At 50.9% G+C, this 27,847-nt stretch overlaps 10 protein-coding genes and 1 pseudogene across 11 annotated transcripts, besides 1 other annotated feature; 5 read left to right on the top strand and 6 right to left on the bottom strand.

Annotated features, from left to right (window-relative positions):
- Nucleotides 1-1,847: 1,847 nt before the first annotated feature.
- Nucleotides 1,848-3,516, top strand: NCS54_01436400 (Cysteine dioxygenase; the record flags this gene model as incomplete). Its single annotated transcript, XM_053159517.1, has 3 exons — nt 1,848-2,519; nt 2,577-2,918; nt 2,974-3,516. 3 exons carry the CDS (start codon nt 1,848-1,850, stop codon nt 3,514-3,516), a joined length of 1,557 nt encoding a protein of 518 aa, XP_053015492.1.
- A 515-nt stretch (nt 3,517-4,031) lies between these two features.
- Nucleotides 4,032-6,346, bottom strand: NCS54_01436300 (annotated as a pseudogene). Its single transcript has 5 exons — nt 6,228-6,346; nt 5,686-6,170; nt 5,337-5,632; nt 4,834-5,271; nt 4,032-4,739 (listed from the first exon to the last, which is right to left on the bottom strand).
- Nucleotides 4,032-6,346: a sequence feature.
- Nucleotides 6,347-7,073: 727 nt separating this feature from the next.
- NCS54_01436200 (Hypothetical protein) lies at nt 7,074-11,536 on the top strand (the record flags this gene model as incomplete). The annotated part of the gene is made up of 11 exons (XM_053159516.1): nt 7,074-7,199; nt 7,257-7,441; nt 7,502-8,173; nt 8,224-8,503; nt 8,562-8,708; nt 8,781-9,534; nt 9,597-9,766; nt 9,838-10,367; nt 10,442-10,557; nt 10,612-10,787; nt 10,868-11,536. The coding sequence occupies 11 exons, from the start codon at nt 7,074-7,076 to the stop codon at nt 11,534-11,536; spliced, it is 3,825 nt and encodes a 1,274-aa protein (XP_053015491.1).
- A 628-nt stretch (nt 11,537-12,164) lies between these two features.
- NCS54_01436100 (PKS-ER domain-containing protein) lies at nt 12,165-13,350 on the top strand (the record flags this gene model as incomplete). The annotated part of the gene is made up of 3 exons (XM_053159515.1): nt 12,165-12,312; nt 12,360-12,809; nt 12,860-13,350. The coding sequence occupies 3 exons, from the start codon at nt 12,165-12,167 to the stop codon at nt 13,348-13,350; spliced, it is 1,089 nt and encodes a 362-aa protein (XP_053015490.1).
- Nucleotides 13,351-13,971: 621 nt separating this feature from the next.
- Nucleotides 13,972-15,078, top strand: NCS54_01436000 (Oxidored-FMN domain-containing protein; the record flags this gene model as incomplete). Its single annotated transcript, XM_053159514.1, has 1 exon — nt 13,972-15,078. The coding sequence occupies one exon, from the start codon at nt 13,972-13,974 to the stop codon at nt 15,076-15,078; it is 1,107 nt and encodes a 368-aa protein (XP_053015489.1).
- A 391-nt stretch (nt 15,079-15,469) lies between these two features.
- On the bottom strand, nt 15,470-16,592 carry NCS54_01435900 (NodB-like proteiny domain-containing protein; the record flags this gene model as incomplete). Its single annotated transcript, XM_053159513.1, has 4 exons — nt 15,470-15,614; nt 15,666-16,070; nt 16,126-16,402; nt 16,487-16,592. The coding sequence occupies 4 exons, from the start codon at nt 16,590-16,592 to the stop codon at nt 15,470-15,472; spliced, it is 933 nt and encodes a 310-aa protein (XP_053015488.1).
- A 1,347-nt stretch (nt 16,593-17,939) lies between these two features.
- NCS54_01435800 (MFS domain-containing protein) lies at nt 17,940-19,562 on the bottom strand (the record flags this gene model as incomplete). The annotated part of the gene is made up of 4 exons (XM_053159512.1): nt 17,940-18,533; nt 18,593-19,169; nt 19,225-19,308; nt 19,363-19,562. 4 exons carry the CDS (start codon nt 19,560-19,562, stop codon nt 17,940-17,942), a joined length of 1,455 nt encoding a protein of 484 aa, XP_053015487.1.
- Nucleotides 19,563-20,431: 869 nt separating this feature from the next.
- NCS54_01435700 (Hypothetical protein) lies at nt 20,432-21,562 on the bottom strand (the record flags this gene model as incomplete). The annotated part of the gene is made up of 4 exons (XM_053159511.1): nt 20,432-20,974; nt 21,025-21,231; nt 21,294-21,466; nt 21,526-21,562. 4 exons carry the CDS (start codon nt 21,560-21,562, stop codon nt 20,432-20,434), a joined length of 960 nt encoding a protein of 319 aa, XP_053015486.1.
- A 662-nt stretch (nt 21,563-22,224) lies between these two features.
- NCS54_01435600 (CMD domain-containing protein) lies at nt 22,225-22,653 on the top strand (the record flags this gene model as incomplete). Its single annotated transcript, XM_053159510.1, has 1 exon — nt 22,225-22,653. One exon carries the CDS (start codon nt 22,225-22,227, stop codon nt 22,651-22,653), a length of 429 nt encoding a protein of 142 aa, XP_053015485.1.
- Nucleotides 22,654-23,080: 427 nt separating this feature from the next.
- Nucleotides 23,081-25,320, bottom strand: NCS54_01435500 (Hypothetical protein; the record flags this gene model as incomplete). Its single annotated transcript, XM_053159509.1, has 4 exons — nt 23,081-24,044; nt 24,097-24,896; nt 24,954-25,180; nt 25,233-25,320. The coding sequence occupies 4 exons, from the start codon at nt 25,318-25,320 to the stop codon at nt 23,081-23,083; spliced, it is 2,079 nt and encodes a 692-aa protein (XP_053015484.1).
- Nucleotides 25,321-25,773: 453 nt separating this feature from the next.
- Nucleotides 25,774-27,538, bottom strand: NCS54_01435400 (Succinate-semialdehyde dehydrogenase; the record flags this gene model as incomplete). The annotated part of the gene is made up of 6 exons (XM_053159508.1): nt 25,774-25,800; nt 25,860-25,892; nt 25,974-26,051; nt 26,113-27,045; nt 27,098-27,390; nt 27,439-27,538. 6 exons carry the CDS (start codon nt 27,536-27,538, stop codon nt 25,774-25,776), a joined length of 1,464 nt encoding a protein of 487 aa, XP_053015483.1.
- Between the last annotated feature and the right edge of the window lie 309 nt (nt 27,539-27,847).

Here is a 27,847-nt window from a genome sequence, read left to right as displayed (position 1 = left end):
GGTATGATAAGGCGCTGGCACGGAGTTCGTTGCCGGGATAAGCTCAGCTATAAGAGGTACCTTGGCGAATGTCGAAGTTGGGGCATTTGCAGCGATATCGCCTCAGTCAATAATGCCAAGATCCCCTGACCCCGCATCGCGTATTCTTGCTTCATCCATTCTTCCACGACTGATTATCACCGCCCGAATATGGCAAGCCCTGGAGCTTTCGGCCGGGCCGCCGGCCGCCTCCGGTCCGGCCGGAGGAACACGCCAGAATTCCGAAGGGAAATTGCAGGCGGACCGTCTTATGGTCGTAGGCGCTTGTCTAGAAGAGGAAGGACGGGGCGACAGTGCTCAGCGTAGATGGCTGCGCCAGTCGATTGGATGGTGTCGGAAAGTAGGGTTAAGCCAATACGCTGTGTTATCTCTCTTCTTATCCTCCTAATTGCCTCAGGGGCTACCCCCGAAGATAGATCAAAGTCTGGGACTCCGCCGAGGTTTTAGCGGCCTTTTACTAGCTATAATAAATCCTATATGTATAGCCTTATTTAATATATCTCTTTAGCATAAAGATATAAGCCTTATACTATAAACAATACCTTTTAGCTTTTATTTCTTATTCCTTAGTATTCTAGGATAAAACTTAAGTCACATGGGACGCGGCACAGATGGCCGTGAAAGGATCTCCGCTCTGGATGTAGGAGGGAGATAGCATGCACAAGTTCTTTGATCCGTTGTTTGAGCTGGATAGGGCTGGGTTGCTTGAACATGCATAGGGAGTGGAGTAAAAAGACATTTGGCCACAAGCCTGAAATACTTCAAGTTTTTGGGCTATTCATATGCCTTGGGGCTCATTATTATATCGGGTCTGCTCTCTTGTACGAACGAGGGCTTGGGGAAGAGAACATGACGCTGCGACTTAACGGCCGCAATACCAGATCCAGGACTTAGCCACAGTACATGGCCGGCCACGAGGCTTTATCGGAAGATATTCCGTCCATCAGAGGTCTGTGGACAGCCAGGGACGGATACATGCTGATTGGGGCGTGCTTTATTAGTGACATCATCAATGAGGGGGCCATTGAGCCTAGGGATTGTAAAAATTGTATCGACTCTTTTTCGCGGCGGAAAGGCTAGAAGCTCGGTGTTATCGTTGAGGATCAAGTCTCAGAGCGCCGAAGCTCCAGGACGAGCTTGTACCCGCGAAGGTTGCTGTCTCAGGGTGAAATTAGAAAACAGAGCATCATTCATTCCCTTCTGTGATATTTGATCTGTCACCACGTAGTGGGATGTCTAACCTGTGACTATTTAGACTTGTTACACACCGCTCAAGCATGCCCAGCTTCTTTTGTAGTATAGATCAACTGGTCGCCGCAAGCTGTGGTGAAATCCCCGTCGGATGAGGTCCAGACCGAGGTGGAGCGCTTTGACTATTGGCCACCTGCATGTTGGTGGCTAGCTGATCTCTTTGACTGCGCGAAGGCTCCCACACGGTACCGGTCTCCACTACTAGGTCACTATCTAAGCCGCTCGCTAGTTTGGTCGCAATGTGTTAGGCCTGTATCTCAATTTGGGTGAGCGAAGAGAGATACTAATCGCAATTGGCTGAGATCCCTGCAAGATACCCAATGGGAGCCTTCGCGCAGTCAAAGAGATAGCCTAGTCGCGGCCCGCCGCGTGCACATTTTTGTCTCGGATGACGAATGCAATGACTGCGATAGGTGCAACGGCCGCTCATCTAGACTCGATAGTGTTAGATTTATCAAAGCCGGCCTTGTAAAACAAAAGTATATGTATTGAAGGATATCTTTATGTTCTTCTGTCAATCTTCAACCTTCTGCCGAAACCTGCACTCTGTCGTCGCCATGGCAGACCCCTCCCAATTCAGCGATCCTTTTTGGAGCCCTCTATCAGATTCTTCTTCTTATGAGCTCGCATCAGCCTCTGTCTCGTACAAAACTTCCTTGTGGAACCTTGTGCGCAATCGCTTTTCCCGCCTAGCCACACCAGACGTGGCCTCACCCAAAGGCGCGGTCTCGCACACCAACTCCTCTTTGCCATCTTCGGATCAAACAGTCGGAGTTAATTTCAGGATCGGAGGGCTAGGCACTATCTCTGTCAAATCCGAGCTGCCTGAACAGAACCTGACATTTACCATCCACTCTGAGAACCCCGACACGCAGCCCACTCTCAAGCTTGAAATCACCAGAGACGACTGCATTTTGAAAAAGCGGGAGAATGACTCTGATGTGTATAAGCGCATTCCTGAATGTCTTAACCTTGACCCAGAGGAGAGGGACAGGTCCAAGTACTTCAACCAAGTGATGTTCCCTAAAGGCAAAACATCTGCTCTTCTCGATGTGTCGTCATCGGACAAAACAACCTACTGGATCTCGGTGGACCGGAGCAATGCCCGGATTCGATATGGGCAGCATCTTACCAACAACTCAATGACATTCATGGAGGTTCTATTTGACCCAGCGAAGGCCGGCTGGATGGATCACCTTGCTTCGACGAAGGTATCCCGGGATAACAATGTGAGACACCGGACCTTATTAGCACTCACATGCAGGAAGCTAACCCGCTTTACTAAGTCCCTCCCTTCCAACGACGTTAACTTCAACGAGACGCCAGTGACAACGGATTTCCCTCCCCTGGTGGTGCCACAGGACCAGATAACGTTGAAGCAGCTCGAGGAGTCCTCAGCTATGACCTGGGCCAACCTGCCCGAAGGCTGCCAGAAGCTGTATCACAACATTTCTGGTCCCAACATCACAGTCCAGTCGCCCTCATTCCCTCAGCTGCCCGAGGCCATCGATCAGAGCTGCAGAGACCCCAATAAGGTGTGCGGTCAGATTCTGAAAAAGAAGGCGGAGAAGGGTGAGTTTAAGGACCCTCTAGAGACCTATCTCCGCATAACTGTCGGTGACAACCTGGTATGTCCTCGCAATATGCCGTCCAATTACCTGACTTTAGCTGATACCCAGACAGGCCAACTCCCCCGGCATTCCTTATGTGATGGAAATCTGGCCCCCCGGCCACTCTTCGCCTATTCATCAGCACGGTAACGCCTCGGCCGTCATCAGGGTCCTGTACGGCAGCATCGACGTGACGTGGTTTGACGCTCTAAAGACAAACCGCATGCCCAAAGAGATCAACAACCCGGTACGTCTATCAGAGGGCGACATGACATGGTTAGGGGAGAAACAGTACCAGATTCACCAGCTCAAGAACAACTCCGATAAGGTGTGCATCACCCTCCAGTGCTACCAGTTTGAGAAGCACGACACCATCCATGACGAGGCCTTTCACTGGATGGATAAGAACCTTCAGATCAAAGACTTTATCCCCAACAGCGATATGGCGTATGGGCTCTTTGTTCAGAAGATGAAGGAGGAGTGGGAGGCGGAGAATCCAAAGCGCGCGGAGCACCGTCTCAACTCAACACATTGGGTAGCAATTGTGGGTTTTTGCACCATTGCTTGCCTCTCTTATGCAAGGTACGGCAGCTATTTTAAGAAGCTAGTCACGTAATGTGGTACGTATGCTTCTAAGAATAAGAGTAGGGCTCGTAGCTGGCCAATTAGCTTGCTCTTGACAAGCATTGAGTCAGTACGGTAACCTTCCCAAAGGTCGCGATAAGATCAGCGGGCTTTGTATGCAGGAGCTAGAAGGTCTCACAGACTAGCTATGGCGATCTGCTAATGTGACAACTTGGTCAGGAAAGGCCGCTGTTGAAAGAAGGTGGTCATGGAGCTGTGCAGAGTTGGACTACGAAAAGAATGAGGGTAGGAAACACTTATGATCTATAAAACTTCTGAACGTAGTGATTTATTAACTGGTCGTGCCACTTATGAACTTGGCTCCCAAATCCAGCACGCTGAACAAAAAGGCCAAGGAACCGAATCTCTTGAACGCCACATCTTCCCTCCTTACAGGTCCTATATAATTACTATATGGGACATTGATTCCAATACTGTGGGACAAGGAGACTCTCAAGGATGACAACTATTCCGGCTAAAGCTTTGTCCCTCAACCTTTTCGTGGGTTTACCCATCCTCCAACAATCTCATCATCTGTTGATTCTGATAAAACCAATCCCCTAATTCCACACTAGATAGATCCATCTCCACGCCAAACTCATCTGGCCTGTCATTTATGTGATCTTGAGAAGAATCTTTCGGCTTTTCCGACTGCTTGGTCCGAGCCAACGCAGAAGGGGAAGGTTCGACAGTTTCCATTCTGAGTCCGGTCGCGGTACTGCTAGCTGACGGGTGCTGCTGATATACTTTGGCCTTGGCCTCGATATATTTCGCCGCAACGTCATATAATGATCTGAATATTGGGAGTTGTTTACGGCAGGCGGCCGAGTAGCGTGGAATGGTAGAAGCTAGTTCAAGTGCCCCAACAAAACGTGCTAGAAGTTGGAGGTCAGAGGGCTCGCATGTCTCAACAATGTTGCAGAAGAGAATGTTGAAGGGTATGAATGGCGAGAGCAAGAGCGAGGTGTTGATCCAGAAGTCGAGGATAAGATATTCGGATGCCTGCTCTGCAATGAGAGAGATGCAGGTTGCATGCTCTTGGAGGGCGATTCTCGCAGCCGAGATGCACTCTGGACATGAGGAACTAGATGCATCTTCTGGTGGTATGCTTTTGTAGATGGAAGCCAGCATAGAGTAATCGCAGACTACGTTGGCGTGCCTGAGAAAGTCGAGCACCTTGGGTTCGATCAGCTGGCCTGGAGGTTCGTGGTGCATCTGCGACTGGTTAGTAAGAGCAGGGAGAATAACTTTTGGACTGCAATTCCACTAATGCAAGGCCAATACATAGAAGAATATATGGTATACTCACGTCAGCCACGGCCCTTGAAGCTATTCTTTGCTCTATTTTAGCAGACAAGACTTTTGCGCGGGACCTCCGAACAGAGAGCGGCTGCACAAGAGCGCTGGGACTAAAAAGCTCGTCAAAGACAAGGCCAAATAGTCTGCATAGTTCTATGCCGTCCGGTAGACTGCTAAACCAGGCCGGGGAAGTCCTCTGCTCTCTCAATGGCTGAGGAATAGTCATGTCATGGTCCCGGATAGTAGAACATCTACCCAGACGAAGTGCGATGGACTTTTCTAGGCAGTAGAGTCCCCAGAAAAGACGATTCTTGTATTGTCTCTCCTCTGCAACTTCAGAGTTCATGGCAGTGCTACTATGCATGCCGATCGCTTGGGCAAGGAGTGAAGCTTTTGATATAAAGGCCCACCCGGCATTTGGCTTGTTCATCTGCAGGCAGTACATGGCCTATTGAATGGAGTATCAGTCAACATTCTTTTGAGCCGTGTATCCTGGGGCTAACGCATACTTACCGCCACATACATTGCATGCACGTAATCCACCGTCGCAGGTGCATGAAACGAAAGGTTTGACAGGACAATCTCAAGGCTGTTCTTACAGACAGATGCTTGTGCAGCATAATCATGCTTTGTGCTAAGGTCTGTTGAGACGCCAGAACACTCATAAAACAGCCAATAGAGACCCAGGTGAACAAGAATCAACTCGGCATCGGTAATCGGTCCTGGAGAACATGCCTTGACCACGTACTCGGTGAAATGGCCAAGGGACTTGAATTGGAGAAGAAAATGTGATTGGACTCTCCAATCCTCTGGATGTAGGTCAGCTATCGGATGCACGCGCAGAACCTAATTTTGGACGGACCTTTAGCCAGCCTTAAGCAGGCCATGATTTTTCCAGTTGGGGGAAGCGGAAGATCTCTAATCGTGTAGCCTAGCGGGAGAGTCTTGGAGAAGGGGTTTGAGGCGTCGTACGAGTTGTTGCGCCGCTGTTGAGCTTCAACAATGTCACTCAATGACTTGAGTGCGGACGTCATCTCGGATGCAACAGGTGAGAATATGTCATGGGCCAGGACAGCTTGAAGGAATTTGGTAGCAAAGACGGCCTGGGAGAAAAGAGAAGGCTCTATTGCATCTGCCTCGGTCAGTCCCTGGTGACTCCCCCTTTGGTGCGCCTGGATGTTGGTTCGGGGGGTTTGGGTCAACATAGATTGAGGCCAAGGGTTAGGGGGCGGGTGAGGGCTGGTTGTTGAGATGGTGTCACCGATGCCGGCATGGGCAGGGCTAAGACGACTCATAATGTCTGTCAAATCGTCAATTTTTTGAGAAATCTCATCCATCCTGCTCTCACTGGCAGGCTATGTTAGTGAGAGAGTGACTGAATTGGGAGGCACAGTTGAAACACACTAGACGCTCGAAATCATGACCCGCTGTCTCTTTGCCCTCTTCTTCTGGCCCAGGTCGTAGGTGCATTGTAACTTTGCCTTGATACAATGGGCACACGGATGGAGGCGATCGCATTTGATCTAGTGACAGGCATGTTAGTTACGACGTTGCTCGTAGGCGGGATCGGTCGAACTTTTCGTCTACGACAACGGTCACACTAAGAGGCTGTTAGTATTTGAGAGGATGCACAGAACAGTCATTATGGAGAAATATTGGGGTAATACAGCTAGTCTTTCTGTTGCGGAAGGCTCATGGCCGTCTCTCGCGCCAGGTGGACCCTGTTCCTCATCAACAAAGGGGCTGTCGCTGTCAACTTGGGTGGTGTCTTCAACGGTAGGAAAACCGCCACTGTAGGCGGGAGTGAAGGTCGCCATTTCGCCACCAGTGGATCAACCAGTGGTACCAAGGATCCAATGCAGGCCTTTTCCCTCGATGACGGTCGTTGGGAATGAAGTAGAAGACCAGTGGCGCCTTGCCCAGAAGTTGGAAGAAACAGCTTGTCACGTGCATCAGCGGATCGAAGAACGTGCGCTCCGCTCCGAAAAATGACGGAGTTACGGAGCTCCGCATCCCGCTCCGGACGCAGCGACGGAGGCTCTTGGCGCCCGCTTACCCTGGATTTGCGGCCGGACAGCTCCCTCCGTAAGGAGTCTTGCCCACCTCTAACACTTCTCGCGTTTGTCGCATTTAAGATGGATTTCAATTCTTTCTTGCTTCTCCTCGTCAGGCCCTATTCGTGCCTCCCCTTCTAATCTCTCCTTTATCCTTTTGATCTTTTACTCTGTCACTCCTTCACTAATCAAAACAATGGCGGCCTCTGAGAAGGTTGACCATGGGCAATCCACCCAAGATGCCTCTCTTATCCTACCTCAGGGTACTTCCACCAACGAGGCGCCCCCTTCAAAAGAGCCGTCGGGTTTTAAAAGTTTCCTGGTACGTATGACCAACAGCGTTTAGTGTATCATTTGCTGATCTCGACTGCGACGCCAGAGAGTCTTCCAATATGGTTCCCCGACGATATATCTTCTCCAATCGATCGCAATACTCGCAGCCATTGCATCTGGTGTCGGCCTGGCCATGGTCAATGTTGTCATGGGGCGATTCATCACTCTTCTCGGCGATGTCTCGGTTTCAGGCACATCTAATGGGTTCATTGATACCGTCAGCACCACAGCGTGAGTTGGTTCTAGAGTCCCTGCGCTTCTAGGACAGAACAACCTAACAAATATGGATAGGTTGTACTTTGTCTATATCGGCATTGTGCGGTTCGTGTGCACCTATCTCTATTCTTCCCTGATGACCTACAACGCCTACCATTTCGTGAGGAATATTCAACAGGCCTATCTACGAGCCGCTTTCAGCCAGGAGATTGGTTTTTATGACACTGGGTCTTCTGGCACCAACTCTGCTGGGTCAGTCTCCATGCAGGCCACCACCAACGGCAAGCTCATCCAGAGTGGCATCGCAGAGAAGCTGGGCCTCTTCATTCAGGCAATTTCGACGTTTGTGGCTGCTTTTATCATTGCCTTTATCAGCCAATGGAAGCTCACGTTCATCATCATCTGCATCGTCCCTACCATTCTCATCGTCGTTGGTGGCGTCTCCATTTTCGACGCTTTCATCAACAACGACCTCTTTCGACTGTACGGCCAAGCGGGAAGTTATGCCGAGAATGTGCTTGGCGCTACACGCACCATCCACGCTTTCAGCTTACGGGAGAGGGTTGTTGGCAAGTATTACTCTTTCTTGCAGGAAGCATACGACCGAGGCATGAAGAAGAACAAGCTTTATGGCGTCATGTTTGGCGGGCAATATTTTGTCATCTATGCCGGGATGGGTCTTGCGTTCTGGCAAGGCTTCGCCATGATGGATAAGGGCGAGGTTCAGGACTTGGGTACAGTGTTCACGTAAGACGTTCCCCTGTACACCTGCGACTCTCATCTAATGCATTTTCCAGGGTTTTGCTCTCTGTGGTTATCGCAGCAACAACGATGATGTCCCTGGCGCCTCACACTGTTGCCTTTGGTCGTGCAGCTACCGCGTCGGTGGAACTCTTCAAGCTGATTGATAGAGAATCCGAAATCAATGCCTTTGACGATTCGGGGGTGAAGCCGGAACAAATCACAGGGACCATCACCATGGAAGATGTGTCTTTTTGCTACCCCACGCGCCCGGAGGTAACGGTTTTGGACAAGTTCTGCTTGACAGTCCCGGCGGGCAAGGTTACGGCTCTTGTGGTAAGTGACTACTCCCTAGCTCCTAGATGTCAGATGAACACATACTCACAACGTCAAGGGACCCAGCGGCTCAGGGAAAAGTACCATCATCGGTATACTTGAGCGATGGTACAGCACATCCGCCGGCAGTGTCAAGTTGGACGGCCGAGAACTCAAGGACGTGAACCTGAGATGGCTACGCACCAATGTCCGTCTCGTACAACAGGTGAGGAGACCTCATGGATCTCTCAATGGTCTAGGAAAGGGCGAAAGCAGTGGCTAACCTTGACATGTCCAGGAACCCGTCCTTTTCAACGGCACCGTTTTCGATAACATCTCCAACGGCTTAGTCGGCACCCAGTGGGAATTCGACACACGCGAAGAGCAAATGGAGCGAGTTCAACAGGCGGCCAAGCTCGCATTCGCACACGACTTTATCGTTGACCTCCCCGGCGGCTATGACGCTCGGATCGGTGAGCACGGAGGCCTCTTATCAGGCGGTCAGAAACAGAGGATTGCGATTGCGCGAAGCATCATTTCCGAACCAAAGGTTCTTCTTCTTGATGAGGCTACTAGCGCTCTTGATCCCCACGCCGAAGGCATCGTGCAGCAGGCTTTGGATCGCGCAGCACGAGATCGCACCACCATCGTCATTGCACATAAGCTTGCCACAATTCGAAACGCTGATAACATCGTGGTTCTCTCGCAGGGGAAAATCGCCGAACAAGGGCGACATGAGGAGCTACTTGCCATCGGCGGGGTGTATGCCAACTTGGTCAAAGCCCAAGACCTGGCTCCAGTTGATGGCAAGGGGGAAGTCCTTGGGAGCTCCTCTGATGATGATGAATCGACAGAGTTGGTGCTGGAACCCAGCAGGACCCTCAAGAAGTTGCAAACTGCCGAGGCGGAGAAGCTCTTTCTCCTGAGAGACCGAGAAGACTACGAAAAGAGCCCCAAGAGCGGGCTGATCCGAAATATCGCTAGGCTTGTGAGGTCGACCCCACAGCTGGTGCCTTGGTATATACTGTCACTCTGTACATGCATCGGAGGAGGTATGATTCACTGTATTCTGTCCCCAGAACTGAGAATTTGGTGCTAATGGGATCTTAATTAGGCGCTGTCTATCCTGGCCAGACCCTTCTCATGGGTAGAATCGTGAACCTCCTGGGGTCTGATGACGTGACGAAGGAAGCCAACTTCATCTCTCTCATGTTTTTCATTTTGGCTATTGGTTGCCTTGCCATGTACTTTGCCATGGGATGGACAACCAATATTGTTGCGCAGGTAAGTGGCCATCACTCTATTTTGTCGGGAAGCCCAGTACAGTCCCTTGTTAACCTATTTGCAACACCCAGACACTCAACACCTTGATACGAAAAGATATGCTCGAGGCGTTTCTCCGACAAGATCTCCGTTTCTTCGACCGCCCCGAGAACACCGTCGGTGCCTTGAACAGTCGTCTCGATGCGCATCCGCAGTCAATCTTGGAGCTGATGGGGATCAACATATCCTTTGTTCTGGTCTCTGCTATCAGTGTGTTGGCCTGCAGCATTCTGTCCCTGATTGTCGCTTGGAAGGTCGGCATCGTCGGTGTCTTTGCCGGAGTTCCGCCACTCGTCTTTGCAGGATGGGCCAGAATCCGGCTAGAAACCAGGATGGACGGAAAGATGAATACGGCCTTTTCTCAAAGCGCTTCCATCGCGTCCGAGACCATCATGGCCATAAGGACCGTCTCTTCTTTGGCAATCGAAGGTAAAATCCTTGAGCGGTATACCAACGAGCTCGATGGTGCCATTCGTCGCTGCACACCATTCCTATTCCACATGATGGTTTGGTTTTCCCTCACGCAATGCATGGAGCACTTTGTGCTTGCACTTGGATTCTGGTGAGTTTGAACCCCCAAGCCAACCGGTATCAGCCGCTTGGTTTCCGGCTTTTGCATCCAGCTAACTGAATCAGGTGGGGATCTAAGCTCGTGAATGATGGCGAGATTAATTTTTACCAGTTCATGGTTGCGTTTATGGGTGTTTTCTTTTCTGCCTCGGCGGCAGGTACCATGTTCAGTTTTGCAAGCAGTAAGTATACCGGCCTTGGTCAAGTTACAATCCCCGCTAATGGTTCTTTTTCAGGTTTCACCAAGGCGAATGAGGCCGTGAACTATTACTTCTGGCTTTCGGGGCTGCAGCCAACGGTCGACGAACGACAGAACCAAGACAAAGAGCCTGCTAATGCTTGCTCCAAGTATGGCTTGGACAATGTTCAATTCTCCTACCCTTTGGCTCCGGATAACAGAGTCTTGAAGGGGGTGTCAATGACGGCAAGTCTCTCTTCTACACGACCCCAAGCTCAACTTTCACCTTGTACTATTACTTACACGACACACAGATTGAACGAGGCGAGTTTGTGGCGTTTGTGGGCGCATCCGGCTGCGGAAAAAGCACCATGATTTCCCTCCTAGAGCGCTTTTATGACCCGACGAGCGGAACCATCAACATCGACTCAACTCCACTTACCGACATCAACCCCGTCTCCTATCGTCAACATGTTTCGCTTGTTCAGCAGGAGCCGGCTTTATTCCCCGGGTCCATTCGCGACAACATTTCACAAGGCGCACCATCAAGCTCGGTCTCAGATGCAGACATTGAGGAAGCGTGTCGCGCCGCCAACGCATGGGACTTCATCTCCTCACTGCCAGAGGGACTCAATACTCCTTGTGGCACGAGGGGAAGTCAGCTTTCCGGAGGTCAAAGACAGCGCATCGCGATTGCCAGGGCATTGATCCGGAAACCCCGTGTTATTCTCTTAGATGAAGCGACGAGCGCCTTGGATACCGAGTCGGAACGTATCGTCCAGGCCGCTCTGATGGAAGCTGCAACTGGGGACAGGATCACCATCGCCGTTGCACATCGTCTATCGACTATCCGGCAGGCAACGCGGATCTACGTCTTCTATGGCGGAAGGGTTTCCGAAGTGGGATCGCACGAGGAGCTTATTCGACAGAATGGGTTATATGCCAAGATGTGCGAAGCCCAAAAGTTGGATCGTGGGGTATAGGGCGTAAACATAGGGGCGGACAAGCAGTAAGAAACAGGGGATTTGTTATTACAATTGGTATAGACTTTCCTTTCTTAAGTATTTATTTTTATTAATTTATTTACCATTAAGAGGCCATCGCATTCAGCAGCGTCATCATCATCACAATTCAGTGCCGTAAATCACTGTTAGTCAGGTATCCTTCGTGTAGTGAGTGGATCTACCGGCTATGGGTAGAGAAATTGTTGGGTGTTGTGGGCAGCCTGCTTCAATGACGACGTTTCCGATAACCAGACAACTTTGTCGGGCCGGGTCGGGGACACGTGATGCCTGGTTGATGGAGCCATATACAGCTGGGGTAAGAAGTAGTTGGGGTAGAAAGCACGCGGGCCTAACGTTTGATTTATAATAATTCTGATTATGGTGATTTGTAAACTCACCGTACCTAGGTAGGTATAAATCTTAGTAGCCGAACTCGGCATCTCAACTCAGGCCCCATAAACAAAATCGTCAAGATGTCAAACATATCAAGTGTAACTTCTTCCGTCCCCAAGATGCTATTGGTACTATTTGATCGAGCGGATGTGTTCACGTCTTTTCAGGACAGGCATCTCATAGACCATCACGCCGTATCACTGAACCAGCAACCATGGGCGTCTCGGAAACTTCACAATGGCAAACACGCCAGAATGGCCTAGAAAGCCTTGTGTTAGCCAGAGCTCCCCTCTTCCATCCTCGAGACGGGGAAGTCCTTGTAGAGATCAGAGCCGTGTCGCTCAATTATCGCGATCTTGAAGGTTTGGTAAACCCCGACAGCACACGAAAATAATTAACAACTTCTCAGTTGCCCAGGGGTTGTATAGCCACCACCAGACCATTGAGTCTGGTCAGCCAGATGCCCTGGTTCCTTGTTCCGACATGTGCGGTGTCGTTGTTGCGGTTGGCGAAGGAGTCGCATGGAACATTGGTGACCGCGTCGTTTCAACGTGGAACCAGGGACACTTTACCGGAAGCATCAACCCTGATATCATGAAGACGGGTCTCGGTCTGCCGCTGGATGGAGTCTTACAGACCCATCGAATCTTCCCGGCAGATGCTCTTCTAAAGGCGCCGAAGTACATGTCAGATGAAGAGGCGTCATGCTTGACAATTGCCGCCGTCACAGCTTGGATGGCAATCAATCAGTTTCGACCTCTTGGCCAACCCGGGGGAAAGGGAGAGATTGTTCTTCTCCAGGGCACAGGTGGAGTGAGCATCAGCGGCTTGCAGATCGCACATGCAGCGGGTGCTACCAGTGAGCATTACTCCTTGAGAACACCTTGCCGCATCCTAACAGTATTATAGCGATAATCACATCATCTTCGGACTGCAAGTTGGCACGGGCAAAGGCGCTTGGGGCAGATCACGTCATCAACTACAGAGATGTACCCAGCTGGGACGACGAGGTAATGCGAATCTCGAACAAACATGGAGCCGACATCATCTTTGAGACTGGAGGCGCCAAGACTGTCCGAAAATCCTTCAACTCTGTCGCATACGGCGGCATGATTGCATGCATTGGCTACGTTTCTGGAAAACAAGATGACGCCGACGACAGAACGAACATCAACGTCCTCGCGCTATCGCGGACCGTCACTCTCAAAGGGATCATCAATGGGCCAAAGGATCGCTTTGAAGAAATGCTTCGATTTTATGAGCAGCATGAGATCCATCCTGTCATCGATCGCGTCTTTCGCTTTGAGGAGGGTAGAGATGCTTTTGCTTATCTTGAGGGAGGCTCCCATTTTGGCAAAGTTGTCATCAAGGTGAAGAGCTCGGTCAAGAGTGGGCAATGATTCAAAGATAGACAACAATGGAGTAACAATCTTGAGCTGATTCTTGACAACTTGCATAAGACTCGTAAAGGACATAGATAGCGGACCCCCTATAGGGGCGGCGCCTACGTAAATTTTGAGTCCAGTTAATCACACACACGAAGTAATGCCTTCGAGCAAGGGAAATTCTACGCGACCGATCAACACTTTTGAAGTTATAAGGACTTTTGAAATTTCATTGTGCAAACTCCCTCAAACTAGGTCCGGCGCTGTTTTGTGATCAAGCTTCATGAGGTGGCAAAGTTGCTGTCAGCAAAGAACTCGGCAACTAAAGTCAAATCTCAAGTAGCCGATTTAGCTGGATGTTGAATCAACCCCAACATGTTTAGTCAGTCTGATGGACCAGGACCGGGACCCTCGGGGGCATGAGTCTCCAAGATTTGTCAGCCAAGGGAAACAGGTGAAATGAGTCGGGGTCGATAACTAGGATGGGTAAAGATGGTGATCGGCTTGACTACCCAAGCGCTCATAGAGCAATATAGATAGCCCGTTAGTAGAAATGCATCAAGAGAGAATCTCACACATATTCACCTTAGATTAAGTAATTCCTACTTGCCAATAACTTCATTTCAATCCCTCACAATGTCTTCCACATCCAAGCTCTTTCAGCCAATTCGGCTGGGCAATATGAAACTACAGCACCGGATCGTCATGGCCCCATTGACTCGATTCCGAGCCGACGAGGATCAAGTTCCCCTTCCGCAATGCCTCGAGTATTATACACAGCGAGCTAGCTCTCCCGGCACCCTAATTATTACCGAAGCAACCTCCATCTCCCCGCGTCATTCTGCAGGGCCACATGCCCCCGGCATCTGGTCGCAGGCCCAGATCGAAGGTTGGAGGAAAATCACCGATGAAGTTCACGCGACGGGGTGTTTCATGTACTGCCAGATCTTTGCTCCTGGTCGCGCGGGCCACAAGGAGGAATATCCTCTATACAGCTCCAGTTCTGTACCCATGACCGATGGCGACTCAGACGCGGTTCCCCAAGAGATGACCGAGTCTGAGATCTGGGATTGTATCGCTGATTTCAAAGCGGCTGCTCTGAACGCCATCAAGGCTGGCTTTGACGGCGTCGAGCTGCACGGGGCAAATGGATACCTCATTGATCAGTTCAGCCAAAGCACGTGCAATATCCGAACCGACCGTTGGGGAGGCTCTGTCGAGAACAGGTCCAGATTCGTACTCGAAGCTACAAAGGCCGTGGTCGACGCAATTGGACCAGATCGGGTTGCTGTCAGGCTCAGCCCTTGGAGCACGTTCCAGTCCATGAAAATGGATGTGGAGCTCGCAACTCGACAATTTTCCCATATCATCCGGGGACTCAAAGATGTGCGACTCTCTTACCTTCACCTTATTGAGTCACGGGTCGTAAACAATGTGGACTGTGAGAAGAAGGAGGGCCTGGAGTTTGCTTTCGACATCTGGGCCAACCAGTCTCCCATCTTGGTTGCTGGCGGATTCAACAGTGAGTCTGCAAGCAAGGCGGTGGACCAGGAATACCGAGATCACGATACTCTGGTTGTGTTTGGAAGATATTTCGTCTCAACACCTGACTTAGTATTCAGAATCCGGGAGGGCATAGATATGAATCCATACGACCGCTCGACCTTTTACACACCTGTAGAGACTAAGGGATACACCGACTACCCCTTCAGCGAGGAATTCTTGGGCAGGGCATTGGTGTAACTAGAGAGACACGAATCTAGGGCAAGTCTGGGTGAAACGGACCACGGCTGATCATGTAGATAGCACAATCTGATACGTATGCCTATGAAAGCCGCCTTAATAACCGTCTACCTGACGTAACCGTCTGCCCAATACAACAACATCATGACGAAATGTGGAGATTAGTTAGGCAGCTCAAACTCAAGACTGGTGTATAGAAAGATAAATCCAAGTTTTTACAACGTATTAAAGCATTAGGTTTTAATGCTAACATGCGTTTATTATTGTGTTCTTTGATATTTGCCCGGCGGAGACGTCATTGATACCAAGAACAATTAATCCATGTTCCAGATGCCGTTAGGTGGCATGCTTGGCAGGCTTTAAAAACCGGCTACCGACTCAACACGTCCGCCTATTTTCCTTCTCTCAGCTTCAGCCCTGCTTCAGCAGGCAGAAGAGCACCCTGCTCTGGAGAATTCTTTGCCTTGAAATCATCGCACACCTCCTCCATGGTCATGAACTCAACACCTTCAAACGTCTTGAACCACTCAATCAACCTTGTAGACGGTTAGCCCGTGTCCTGGTAAGAAAGCTTATGGTGGGCTTACCGTTCATGCATCAGGGCGACATGGGGGCGACCAGATACATCAGGATGAATACTAATAGGGAAGACGAAATCATCGTACTCCCGATAGTAGTACTCAAAGTGGTCTTTCCAGATAGCTTCGACGTCCCTTGGATTGACATAGCCATGACTGTTGGGGGCGGACTTGATGAACATCATCGGAGGGAGATCATCAATGTACCAGCTCCCAGGAATCTCAACCAACCCGGTAGGCCTTCCCTTGATAAAAGGCTTCATCCACGTCTCGGCCTTTTGGGAGTAGTCGATCTTGGTGTAGGTGTCGCCAATTGTAGGGTAGTAGCATTGGCAATCGTGATGTCCCAGGCTGTGGTCATATTCGATGCCGTACTCGAGCAATAGCTGGGTTCCCTCAAAGCTAGTCTCCCACCTAAACACGGGTTAACGACGCATCTACCATGCAGGTAGCTTAGATGTGAAGATACCAGGGCGCCACCATACCGCGTGGGGGCTTTCCAGTAAACTCAGTCATCAGTCTGTAGCTCTTATCGAGAACGTCTCGCTGCTGCTCAACGCTCATAGCATTGGGGTTCTCATGGGTGTAACCGTGAAGTCCGAATTCGTGGCCAGCATCTAGAACCATCTTCATGTGTTCCGGAAAGGTCTCGAGAGAGTGGCCAGGGATAAACCAGGTGGTCTTGATGTCATATTTGGCAAAGACCTTGAGCATCCGCTCCACGCCAACTGTGCCGCCAAACCAACCTGTAGGAATTGAAGGATAGCAGTCAACGCCACGTTCGCAGGTTCGCAGAGAGGGGGGATTCAATCTTCAAAATTGCAGCGTACCTCGCGCAATATCACCGGCCGAGTCCTGGCCACCATAGGAGCCGATCCAACCAGAGATGGCGTCGACATCGACTCCGTAGGTGATGATGGCTCGCTTCTTGCCCATGGTGACTTGTGAACAGTTGTCTGAATGATGATGACAGGGACTAATGAAAACTTGGAGTCTGGAGGAAACTGAAATTCTCTACTTAGGACAACATGTTAAGTCCCAAGGTGACCAAGGCCTTCATATACATTCCTACCCTGTGACCTTGGGAGGGGTTTCGTTCCCAGATCTAGAACCCCGCGACAAGGCCAAACCACCTCCATGGGGATGACCCCGCATCTACCAAAAAGTCAGGGTCGTTTGGGGCCTCAAGTTGATGTCATGGAGGCTGTTGGTTTGAGTGACGTCTTTGCGAAGGTAGACAAGCTCTCAGCTTGCAGCAACATGATTAGCCAAACACAGGGAGAAGCCGACTAGCCCCACCAGCCAAATCGGCTATCTCTTCAACGTCGAGTCGGCATTTGGATCGGCCCGGGATCTCACCTCCAAGTCTCCAAGAGCTCGGGGTATCGACTGAAAGCCTCCAAATACTTTGTGATCTGCTAGACATAACTTGCTTTAGACCAAGGATGTATTCAGTGGTCTCTACGTCCAAATAGAGAATCTATACCCTGAAGGGATCGGCTTCGCTTGCAGTGTCGAGCTTGCTCGTATTGGGTGCCTCGTGGTCAACGGTGACGTCATTTTCAAGGTCCAGGGTAGGACCTACTTAGATATCATGAGAATCTGGCCCCAGGAATGACCATTTGTATGCAAAGTATATTATTGAAAGATGATACCACCTTTGCCCTTCGCTGCAGCGGGTGCCATTCAGGCCGGCCTTATCGACTTGCGCTCTATCACTTCACACATGTCCCAACGTCGACTTTTCAAGGAGCTACACTAGCCTTTTCTTACTACGGGCACTGCTCTAGCCCCACAATGGCTTATCTAACCACCACGTGACCTTATCGCTTCAGCGGCTAATCTTCTCATTTTTAGCCCCACACACCCAAAGATTACTTCGCGATAGCCTCACCTTGTCACGATTGAAGTGCTCATCACGCCAGAAATTGCAGTGCCATCTATGGCCCAATAGCAGCGCAATTAGGCTTATACTATTAAAAGGCCTTTTTTTTTTTTTTTTTTTTTCCAGCGCATAAAAGACCTCTCATTATAGCATTAAGACAGAGTTAGGCAAAGATTTAAACGCTTCTACGTATTACAAAGCCCCAATGCCTCATCACAAGGAAATTTTTTAGATGAATGAAGGATTAATGTGGAAGCTAGAGTTATTGGAAAAGCTAGATTCGCCTTTGACAAAGAGAGGATCAATTTCGAAGTAAACTGTCGCCCTCACCCTGTCTAAATGAAGCTAGAGATGCGTATATAGTCTTGCTTCTTCTAGGAAGTATCGTATACTTGCCATCAGAGGGTGTACAAGTTAGGGGAACCAGGTCCAGTCCAGCCATCAAGCAGCTTCGTGTTATCCCGACGCAATACCCACTTCATAACACAGCAACCTACAATACTGGCCCCGGAGAATGCAATCATCAGTATCATAGCCGTGGTATACCTGGGCGACTCATGGGGTAAAAAGAAATAAGGGCTCCAGATGTTTCCGAATTGACCTGTCAGGTTGATGATCGCGGTAGCACAAGCTCTTTTTTCCGGCGTCTGGCTCGTAGATGATGCGGCCCAACTATAAACAATTGCATTGGCAGCAAAACATCCCGAGATGTACAGGAATGATGCAAAATAGCGAACGGGAAGGTTGAGGACCGAGACTGAGATGATGAAACCGACGATGGCGACTCCCATCGGGGCGCTGATATGCCAGCCGCGCTCGCCTCGTACATCGCTTGAGTAAGCGACGGCAAAGGAGACGATTGCCCCGACAAAGTAAGGAGGGCATGTACAAAGGAGAGTGATTGTGCGACTACCAAGGCCGAAACCCTTGACAATAGTCGGATAGAAGTTGTTGAAGCCGTACGCAGTATGGTTGCTGCAGAGAATGAAAGCCTGAGGTGGAAACGTGTTATTTGAAGTCACGCGTGGAGAAGACGAGACAAAATACTCACAAAGACCCAAACGCGAAAATCCATCGCTGCGGCCCTCAGCCCATGCCATATGGACCTGTTAGACTCCTGGTTGGAAACCTGGTCCCGAGCAATTCTCTCCACAGCCAACTGTCGCTCGTCATCACTGAGCAACCAAGTGGCCGAGCCGGACTTGGAAGAGGGAAAGTCTGGCAGGATAAAAATAGCCAGGACACCAACGACGAAAGTAGCGACGCCTTCGAGGAGGAACAGCCATCGCCAGCCACCCAAACCTCGGGCGCCGGACAGACCAGCAAAGATACCCGCAGCCAGCAAGCCGGAGAAGGCAGTTGCCAAGACAAGACCAGAGTATAAGACTGCTGTACGGAGAGCAAGTTCCTTTTTCGTATACCAGCAGGAGAGTAGATAGAAGGCACCAGGGAAGAAAGGTGCTTCGCAAACCCCAAGGAAGAACCGCACCGCAACGAGGCCCTCGAAGTTATGGGTAGCGGCAGTAGCTGCAGAGATGCAGGACCAGGCGCAGATCCAAAATGGCATGAAAAGCGAGGGTCTGACACGAGTCAGGATCATGTTGCTGGGCAGCTGGCCAAGCATGTACCTGTCCAAGAAGTCAGTCAAGAGCCGGGTTAGCCCACTGGAAGCGAGTTGCATACCCGACATTGAGAATGGAAACAGCAATGTTGAACTGATTTCCTTTGAGACCGAGGTCATCCTCGAATGAATCCAACTTGGCTTGTCTTGACACTGCGAGTTAGCCTTTGGCCATCTTGTGCGGTTAAGATGGCACCAACGCGATATTGTTTCGGTCCAGGTAGTTGAACAGATACAAAACCCAGACCATAGGCATGAGTGTCATGTCGAGCTTTCGAACAAGGCGTTTCTCTCTAGCTCTCCAGGCATCGTCGATAGGTGGATATTCAGGCTCGGTCTTGTTATCCACATCCGCCATGTCGATATGCTCGATGTTGTCCTCTTTCTGGTCTGGAGACATTGTTTCTTAGGGTGGGTAAACCTTGGAGTAGGATCTTCGAACGATGATGTTTAGGGAGGGAGTGAGAACTTGCAGAAATAGGCTGTGGTTCCCGGGAGAGATGAGCTGGAAATGGCAGACGCGTAGTTATATAATTTGCAGAGCTACTTGACAATCATGACACTAATACAGCCATTGAATCCATTCTCTTCTTCCGAGCAACAGGAAAATCCGGGGTAAGGTCATCACCCCACAACTTCCCCGGATTCCATCCCCCTTTCCCCAGAGCCTCTCCCTGGGCCTTGACTCGGTGCATGTGGAGATTAGGGAGGAGCAAAAACTAACAGTTGGAGAGAAGGATTTCTCCAAGATGTGACTGGCTCGTTGGGCAAGTCATCCTCGGTAGAGATTGTGTTTCTGTTGGAGGTGGCGCCAGCGTGTTGGAGAGCTAGGCTGCCTTGGGCAAGATTGCCAAGGGCCAAGTGAAGCTTGGTCTCTGAGACATCTCACCGTCTGGTTTTGCTGCAGTCTGTCAGGACGCTAAGCGTAGTCCCTTCTTGGAGACGGCCGGGGTTGCACAGGACACGGCATCAACGGGACAACTGACCTTATCACCGACCTGATGATCCTGTGCGGACATTGATGCGTGACTGAATATCTTTAACTTACCATGCTTCTTGGTGTCGGCTACCACAGGCTCCATTCCTAGATGTAGTAACGTAATGGGTTGTTCTCATCTTCTTGGAAGTTTGGTCCAGTAGGAGTTCTATTTAAGAGCATTCAGGGCAGTCCTGGGCATTTGAACAAGACACAAGGGAACGTAAATCTTGAGAAACGGGCAACGTAACACCATCGAGACGCCAATGTAAACTACCTAAGTAATACAGCCATCACAGTACAGGATCCTCGCCGCCTAGCCACTTGTAAATGACCTTGGAATCCCTGCCTTGGAACCTAACATCCTTGGCAGCATCCTTAAACGCATCTAGCATAGGATGGCCCAAGACCGTCTTCGCGCCCAAGTCGTTGGCAGCCTTGACACCGAGCTCCAGCACCCCGAGGCAAAGCTCAAGCGAGAACCCACCTGCGTAGCCTTTGCTTGCCGCGTTTCCAGGGGTCAGGCCTGGGACAGGATTGTTGATCTTGGAGTTGAAGTTCATGCCTGAACTAGCGTTGATGACGCTGTCGAGTCGCTTGACGTCTAGGCCGCTGCGGATGCCGATATTGTATGTCTCGGCGGTGGCCAGGGCCGTCAGCGAAGAGAGATAGTTGTTGAGGAGCTTTGTCTTGAGACCAGAGCCGAGCTTGCCACAGTGAAAGATGGAGTCGTCCTTGCCCATGAGGCGGCAGATCTCCAAGACCCGTGGCCAGATTGCATCGTCGCATCCAACCATGAAGGAGAGTGCTCCCTTTTCAGCCCCCATCGCGCCGCCCTGTGCACTGTCAGGATGAGGATCCAAAGCCATATTTCCATGTAGCTTACCGAGCAGGGTGCATCCACAAAATCTCCCCAGCCTCCATTAATGACCCTCTGAGCCACCTCAGCCGAAACACCGGCGTCAATAGTGCTGAGCTCCAGAAAGAGTATGCTGTGGCCTGGCCTCCGTTCTGCAGCCAAAAGCCCCCTATCCTCGTGCAAAAACACATCACGCACGTGGGGGGCTTGTGGGACCGATGTGATGATCACGTCCTGAAAAGCGTGTCAGGTATTATGGGTAGTTCTCATATAGAGCTAGGTTGTGATGGACGTACTGCCAATTCGGCGACTTCCTTGGGCGACGAGGCTGCTCGGACACCAGCGCCATTGTGTTCGTCGATGAACCTTTGTACCGCTTCCTGGTTCACGTCGTACACCACGAGCAGGGACGAGTCGGGGATACGCAGGCGGATATTCTTAGCCATCCCGTGGCCCATCTGGCCAAGGCCTGCAGTTCGATATGAGTAACAGAAATGCGTCTTCGTTGAGTTGTGCAGGACCTCTTACCAATGAAGCCGTAAGTTGTCTGTGAGATGCTACCCATGTTGCAGAGATGAGGGTACGAGGGAGTAAAATTAAGATGTGAAGATTGTGTTCTAGCGGCCCAACTAGAAGCGGACCAGGGTTTGGTCAGAGTATTTAATCATCAGGATCCTAATGTTGGATTGACACCCCATCCTTGGTCACTCCAAGGCTCTAAACATGCCAACCTCGGGCAGTCTTGGAGCCGGGGTACGCTTGATGGAGTGCATTGGGCTGAGCTGGATGGCACTCACGTAGCATCAATGAACGTACGATAACCCCAGTGGGGCAGCATTAAGCATCATTTTGGAGAGTGATTTCGCGAGACAAGAAGTCGAGACTGTGGAGGGTAACTGTTTTGCATGGTTATGGAGGTTGGAGAGAGTTGGAGTTGCAACCCCCTGACACGGCCCGCTTCTCCACGCGGTAGGGATCTTGGAGAGAGTGTCGTGGTGGCTTGAATGCCGGGCAAATCTCCAAGCGTCGATGAAACACGGAAAACATATCCGTTTGCCAAAAAGTTGATATTTAAAGACCCCGTTGTCGAAATATTCCATTGTCGTCATCATCACCTAACCACCTTTGAATCCCTTCTCTACAAGTCGTCATTGGACTCAACCTTGAACCTTCCAACTTCAACAAAACAACATCTATCTTTTCCCCTTTCAACTCCAGAATTTCACAATGGCGGGACAAAGCAACCGAGCCGAGCTCCAGAAGGGCCTCTATGAAGTCGGCATGCCCATCCGTCGCTCCGTCCTCAGCGACGCCTACGTCGACAATGCCTTGAAGAACGGCAGCACCGAGTTCGCCAAGGCTATGCAAGAGTTCACCACAGCCTTCTGCTGGGGAGCAGTGTGGGATCGTCCCGGCCTGGACCGCAAGCAGCGCTCGCTCATCAACCTCTCCATGTTGGCCGCCACCGGCAAGGTCCACGAGCTTGCCGTCCACACCCGGGGCGCTGTGAACAACGGCGTGTCTGCGACCGAGATTCGAGAGGTGCTCGTGCAGGTCTGCATTTACATGGGTGTTCCGGCCGGGATGGAGGCATTCAAAGCGGCCGAGAAGGTTCTGATTACCATGGAGAGCGAAGGTGCTACTATCAAGCCATGAGCCCCTCAATTTTCAACTAAGCATGACATTGGAGATGGTGTCGGGCTTCATGGAACAGTGGATGGATAGCATAACCTATCGCAAGCGCGCTAAGACGCGGATTGACTCATGTCGGCCTGTTCAATATAGACTCGACCTATTGCCCCAAGGATATCTTGCACCAAGAGCCTGTGTGAATGTGTGAATCCGTATTGCTGCCAGTGGGTAGTATCAAATAAGAGACTATCAAGCATAATGCAGTAGCCACCCCATGGCATCATTAAACACCACACTCACCAGAACTGTCATATGGGTATTCTTCATCTCGAGGGCCGCACCGAATACTCGTCCCCTCTCATGTAGTATTAGAAAAGGAACCACTGCAGTACACTGAGTACGCGTACTAAAACTGTTCGAAAAGAGGGATCGGCCCGAAACCGTCCCATCTTCATGTCATTGTATCTGCGTACAGAGTCAATATCCTCGCCATCCTCGGCATGATACCCCACACCGTCGTCGTCCCAGTATCAAGCAGCTCGGCCCATCTCAACAGGACAAGAGCCGAGAGCGGTCTAGAAGTCTCGCCCCTTGCATGCTCGCCACTCGCCCGCGTCAGCTGCTTCAGCAAGCGAAGAACCTTTTGCTCATCCAAAGACAAGTCTTGAATACACGAGACTGATTGCGCCCACTTGGATAGAAACAAGGCACACTCAAAGTAGCTCAGCGAATGTTGCACGCTCCAGAACCAAAAGCTCGTGCGCGCCACAACCTGGAATCCCAGTTGAGTGGGCGTCCGGAGGGCAAGACAGGCTTGTAATGCAGCCCGCGTGGTCGCCGATCCGCGGCTGGGGGGCCGTGTGGACCTAATCAACTCAACAACCTGCTCTTCGGAGTATACTCCGAAGCTCCTTCTCACGTGGGAGAAGTCCGAGGCAAGTCGGATGTATGCAATTCGAGATATTGCGGTACTGTTGAAGAGCATAGGCTCCCGCGGGTCATCAGGTGGCGACCCTAAGCTTGAAATGTGCTTGAAGATTTGCTGCCACCGGCTCAGGAGGTTGGCAAACTCGTCGCGAGTCGACAATTCTTCGGTACCGTTAGGTATCTGGGCTCGGTGAGAGAGGATGATCTTCTGAAGTAGGAAGGATATGACGAGGTGGCAGGCAAAGGTGCCGATGTTTGGCGGAGCAGAGGACGACTCATCGGTGAGTTGGTCGGTAATAGACCCCATAGTATGAGATTCCGTGCAATCTGTAGATCGTTGACATGCTTTTATCCACTCTTCTTCAGTCTTGGAGTCCCATTTGTCCTCTTTCGACGGTAGCTCGTGTTCCTTTTCGTATAGAAAGGGCGAAGGCACATCGTAAGCTACGTTCAACAGAGTCATCAAGGTAAAAATGCACCCCGTTACCCTAATTCATAACTTAGTGAAGTCTAGAAAAGCCACAGAGGGTCTTATTTTACCTCTTCAATGTTTCTAGTTGAAGCCATTCTTTCCAACATGGATCGGCCGAAAGCCCGATTCCTTGCATCCTGGCCCACTCCCGCCGCAACAAAATCGTCATCGGGCCGTAGTATTGGAGTGCTTTGTCGAGGTCATCGGGTTCACCACCCCAAGCAGCAAATGCTGTCAAGAGCATCATACCCTGCAGTTTCGGCAACCCTCCACCTGAGGCAGGCATCAGTGTCGTCGCGAACTCGAACAAGTCTCGGGCTGTCGACCCCTCCAGGCTGTACAGAGCACCATTGGCACATACGCCAAAGATGAGAAATGCGGGGGCTTCGCTGGGTGTCCAGGTTGGATGATGGAATAACGGCTGGTGTCGGTTGAAGCTGTTAAAGTAACGATCGATGTAGCTGCAGAGAACATCTCTGCCTACCAGCACGTAACCCGGCTTCAATCTTTGCGCTTCTTGTTGGAGATGGAGCCAGCAGGCTTCCGTGATGGCGAGCTCGGCGCCGGTAAGTGAGTTACCTGGTGAGGCATCATCAAGGGGTTGCAGCTCAGGAGATGGCGGGAGAGAGAACAGAGATTGTCTGTTGAGCTGAACAGTTCCAACGCCGGGGCCAAATTGCACACCGGGCCCCCAATCACGCGAAGGGGGGGCAGCAAAGTTAAACTGGTCCAGCGCGTTTGGACCGAGTTCGTCAAGAGTCTGGAGCCATTGCACCTCGTCGGGCATGAAGGAGTCCTGGATTGACACATTTGTCCCAAACAACGATGACGAGGATTCCTGCGGGTGATGGCTCAGCCACTGCTGGTCCTGACCATGGTTAGGACTTTCTTTCCTGCTTAATATGACGGTAATTTCAATGCTCACCGGCAGATTTATAGTTGACTGAATCTGGGAATGACTTGACGGGGACTCATCTTCTGGCGAAGTCATGTCCTGTCTTTGCGTGCCATCTCCGGCTCTTCTCGTCGCCCCCTCGTTGCCCTTTGGCGGCCGTCCACGCTGGTGCGCCTTCCACTCATGTCTTCGCAACAGATCCCTCCTAGAGAAAGCTTGGGCGCACAAGTCGCAGCCATATGGCTTTTCTTTCGTGTCTAACTGTAGCATTAGCATGGCAGGATGACAGGTGAGGGAATTGCGTCGTACGGGTCCGTTCATGGCGTACAAGATGCTCGGCTCGGCCGAATTCTCGCGAGCAGTGCGAGCACCTGTGAATAGGGGCAACAGTGGCCATCCTAGTGGAGGTCGGCGCAAGGTCAAGCAGAGATGCAGCGAGGTTTGAGTGTCATATTTATTCATACGCGGGGTGATACTTTTGACCGAATTTGAGTGCCTCAGGCATACGTTTTTCAATTCTTCCCTTGGCAATGACTGACACCACATAGTTCGAATTAGCCGTGTGGATTCCATCTAGTCGATAGCCCATATTGACGCGCCGGTAAAGTATGGACTCTTTTTCACGTAAAACAGAACTGAATGGAGATTTGCTCCCTACCTGGCGCCTTGTTGCGATTGTCTGAAGCCACTTCAGTCGCCGACTAACCATATAGGCTAATGCCGCCTCATCTAAGTTACAATCTGTGAACCATCTGGCATGCCACAAACTATCGCTACCTCTTAGCTCCTTATGCAGGAATTCTAATAGAGAAAATAACCTCACTATACTATCAATGCGGTATTCCTCATTCTATAATCCAAATGTGATACTCTTGACCTGGGTCGGTGTTAACTGAGTCCGCCTGTGTTGAAGTAGTGGCGGATAAGGAGTCTTACCTCAAGAAATTCTTCAATTCCCAACTTGGAGCCCTAGTAACAAGTCCTGTTAGAAATTTCTGCCAGGAATGGGGAAAAAAATCCGGCAATGGCTTTTCCAGCCGCGAAACTCACCTCTCGACCCTGCCCGCTCTCCTTCACGCCACCGAACGGCGAGGCGACATTGCTAATAAGGCCAGTGTTGACTCCGACCTGTGGAATGCGCACAGTCATGGTTAGCTGGGGACTCATGATGCGCAGAGGAGAAACTCACCATGCCCACCTCCAGAGCCTCGGCGACTCGCCACGCACGAGCAATGTCCTGAGTGAAAAAGTAACCCGCGAGACCAACTGAAGGAGCATTCGTAAGTTTAATGACATCTTGCTCATCTTCAAACTTGAAAAGAGGCAAAAGGGGTCCGAACGTCTCCTCAGTCGCACATAGAGAGTCCGCGGCCACGTCAACCAAAACTGTTGGCTCGAAAAACGTTGCTCCAAGTTTGGTCGCTCGAGACCCTCCCGTCAATACTCTCGCCCCTCGCGCCACGGCGTCGCAGACATGCATGTCGACCTTCTCCACGGCAGCTTCGGTGATGAGGGGTCCAAGATTGGTCTCTGGGTCATGTCCAGCCCCGAGCCTGAGCTGTTTGACCCTGGTAACGAGCGTAGCCGCCAGCTTGTCGTATATCCTAGAGTGAACATAGACACGGTTGGCGCACACGCACGTCTGCCCTGAGAGGCGAAACTTGCTCGCCATGATGCCCTCGGTGGCTTTCTCGCAGTCGGCATCGTCAAAGACAATGACGGCAGCGTTTCCACCAAGCTCCAAACTGACCCTCTTCATGGTGTCGGTGCATTGTGCGGCAAGCACCTTGCCCACTGCCGTAGAGCCAGTAAAGGAGAACTTCCTAATGTCTGGATGCTGGGTCAAGATCTTGCCAACCTGCACCGTGTGCCTCCTCGTCGTTACAATACTCAAAGACCCTGCTGGAAACCCCGCCTGGTGGGCAAGATGAGCTAGGGCAATTGCACTTAAAGGTGTTTCGGGGGCTGGTTTTATCACGCATGGACACCCCGCTGCGAGAGCTGCAGCGACCTTCCTTGTCACCATGGCGGCTGGGAAGTTCCATGGCGTCACGATGCCAACGACGCCTACCGGTTGCTTGATGGTGACAATACGACTGTTGTGATTCGATGATTGGTAGACCTGCAATATCTGAGCTTCCTTACTCGCCTGAACGAGTTTCGGGTCCGCTTACCGCTCCATCGAATCTCTCTGCTTCACCAGAGAACCAGTCGATAAAGTCGCTAGCGTATTTCACTTCTCCCATCGCTTCTGCCAGAGGCTTGCCATTTTCTCCTGTGATGATGTCGGCAAGATCGCCGGCTGCTGCCTGAACCAGGTCAAACCACTTCCTAAGCATCCGGCTTCTGTCCTTGGCAGTCAATAAGGCCAGCTTCCTTCTAGCCTCTTTTGCAGTCTCCACTGCATGCTCACATTGTCGTGAGTCTAGATCAGGGACGTATGCCAAAGGCTTTGACGTAGCAGGATCTAGCTCGTATCAGCAGGGTTCACATTAGCGTTGTTAACATCACGTACCATACACAACAAAGCATTGATCCTGGGCAACCGTCAACCAACCTCCCGCTATAAAGGTCGAGTTGGGTACGGCAAGTGACTGTTCTTGGAATGATGTCATTATGGTTTAGTGAGGGTGTAGAAGTGAAATTTCATCCAGGGCCGTCCTTTCCGACTACCTCCTGTCCTCAAGATTCCGCTGTCTATATATTTCTATGGCCTTAGTGGCCTAGTTCGCTGCTTTCTCTCCACTCTCCTATATCCAGTGCTTGGTCAATATGCAATCTTGGTCGAGGCTGACAATGAGCGGCTGTCCCTGTGCCTCGGCTATTTCATCGTTGGAGATGTCGTGGAGAGTTGGTTCGGCGGGTCTCTCCAACTCCTCTCCACAACCCCCACAACTCCGACCCGCCTCCAACGCATGTTCTCC

The sequence above is a fragment of the Fusarium falciforme genome, chromosome 12 (assembly GCF_026873545.1).
Source record: "Fusarium falciforme chromosome 12, complete sequence".
NCBI lineage: Eukaryota > Fungi > Ascomycota > Sordariomycetes > Hypocreales > Nectriaceae > Fusarium > Fusarium falciforme.
The sequence above is the reverse complement of the archived record's forward strand: the minus strand, read 5'-3'. Positions and strand labels throughout refer to the sequence as shown.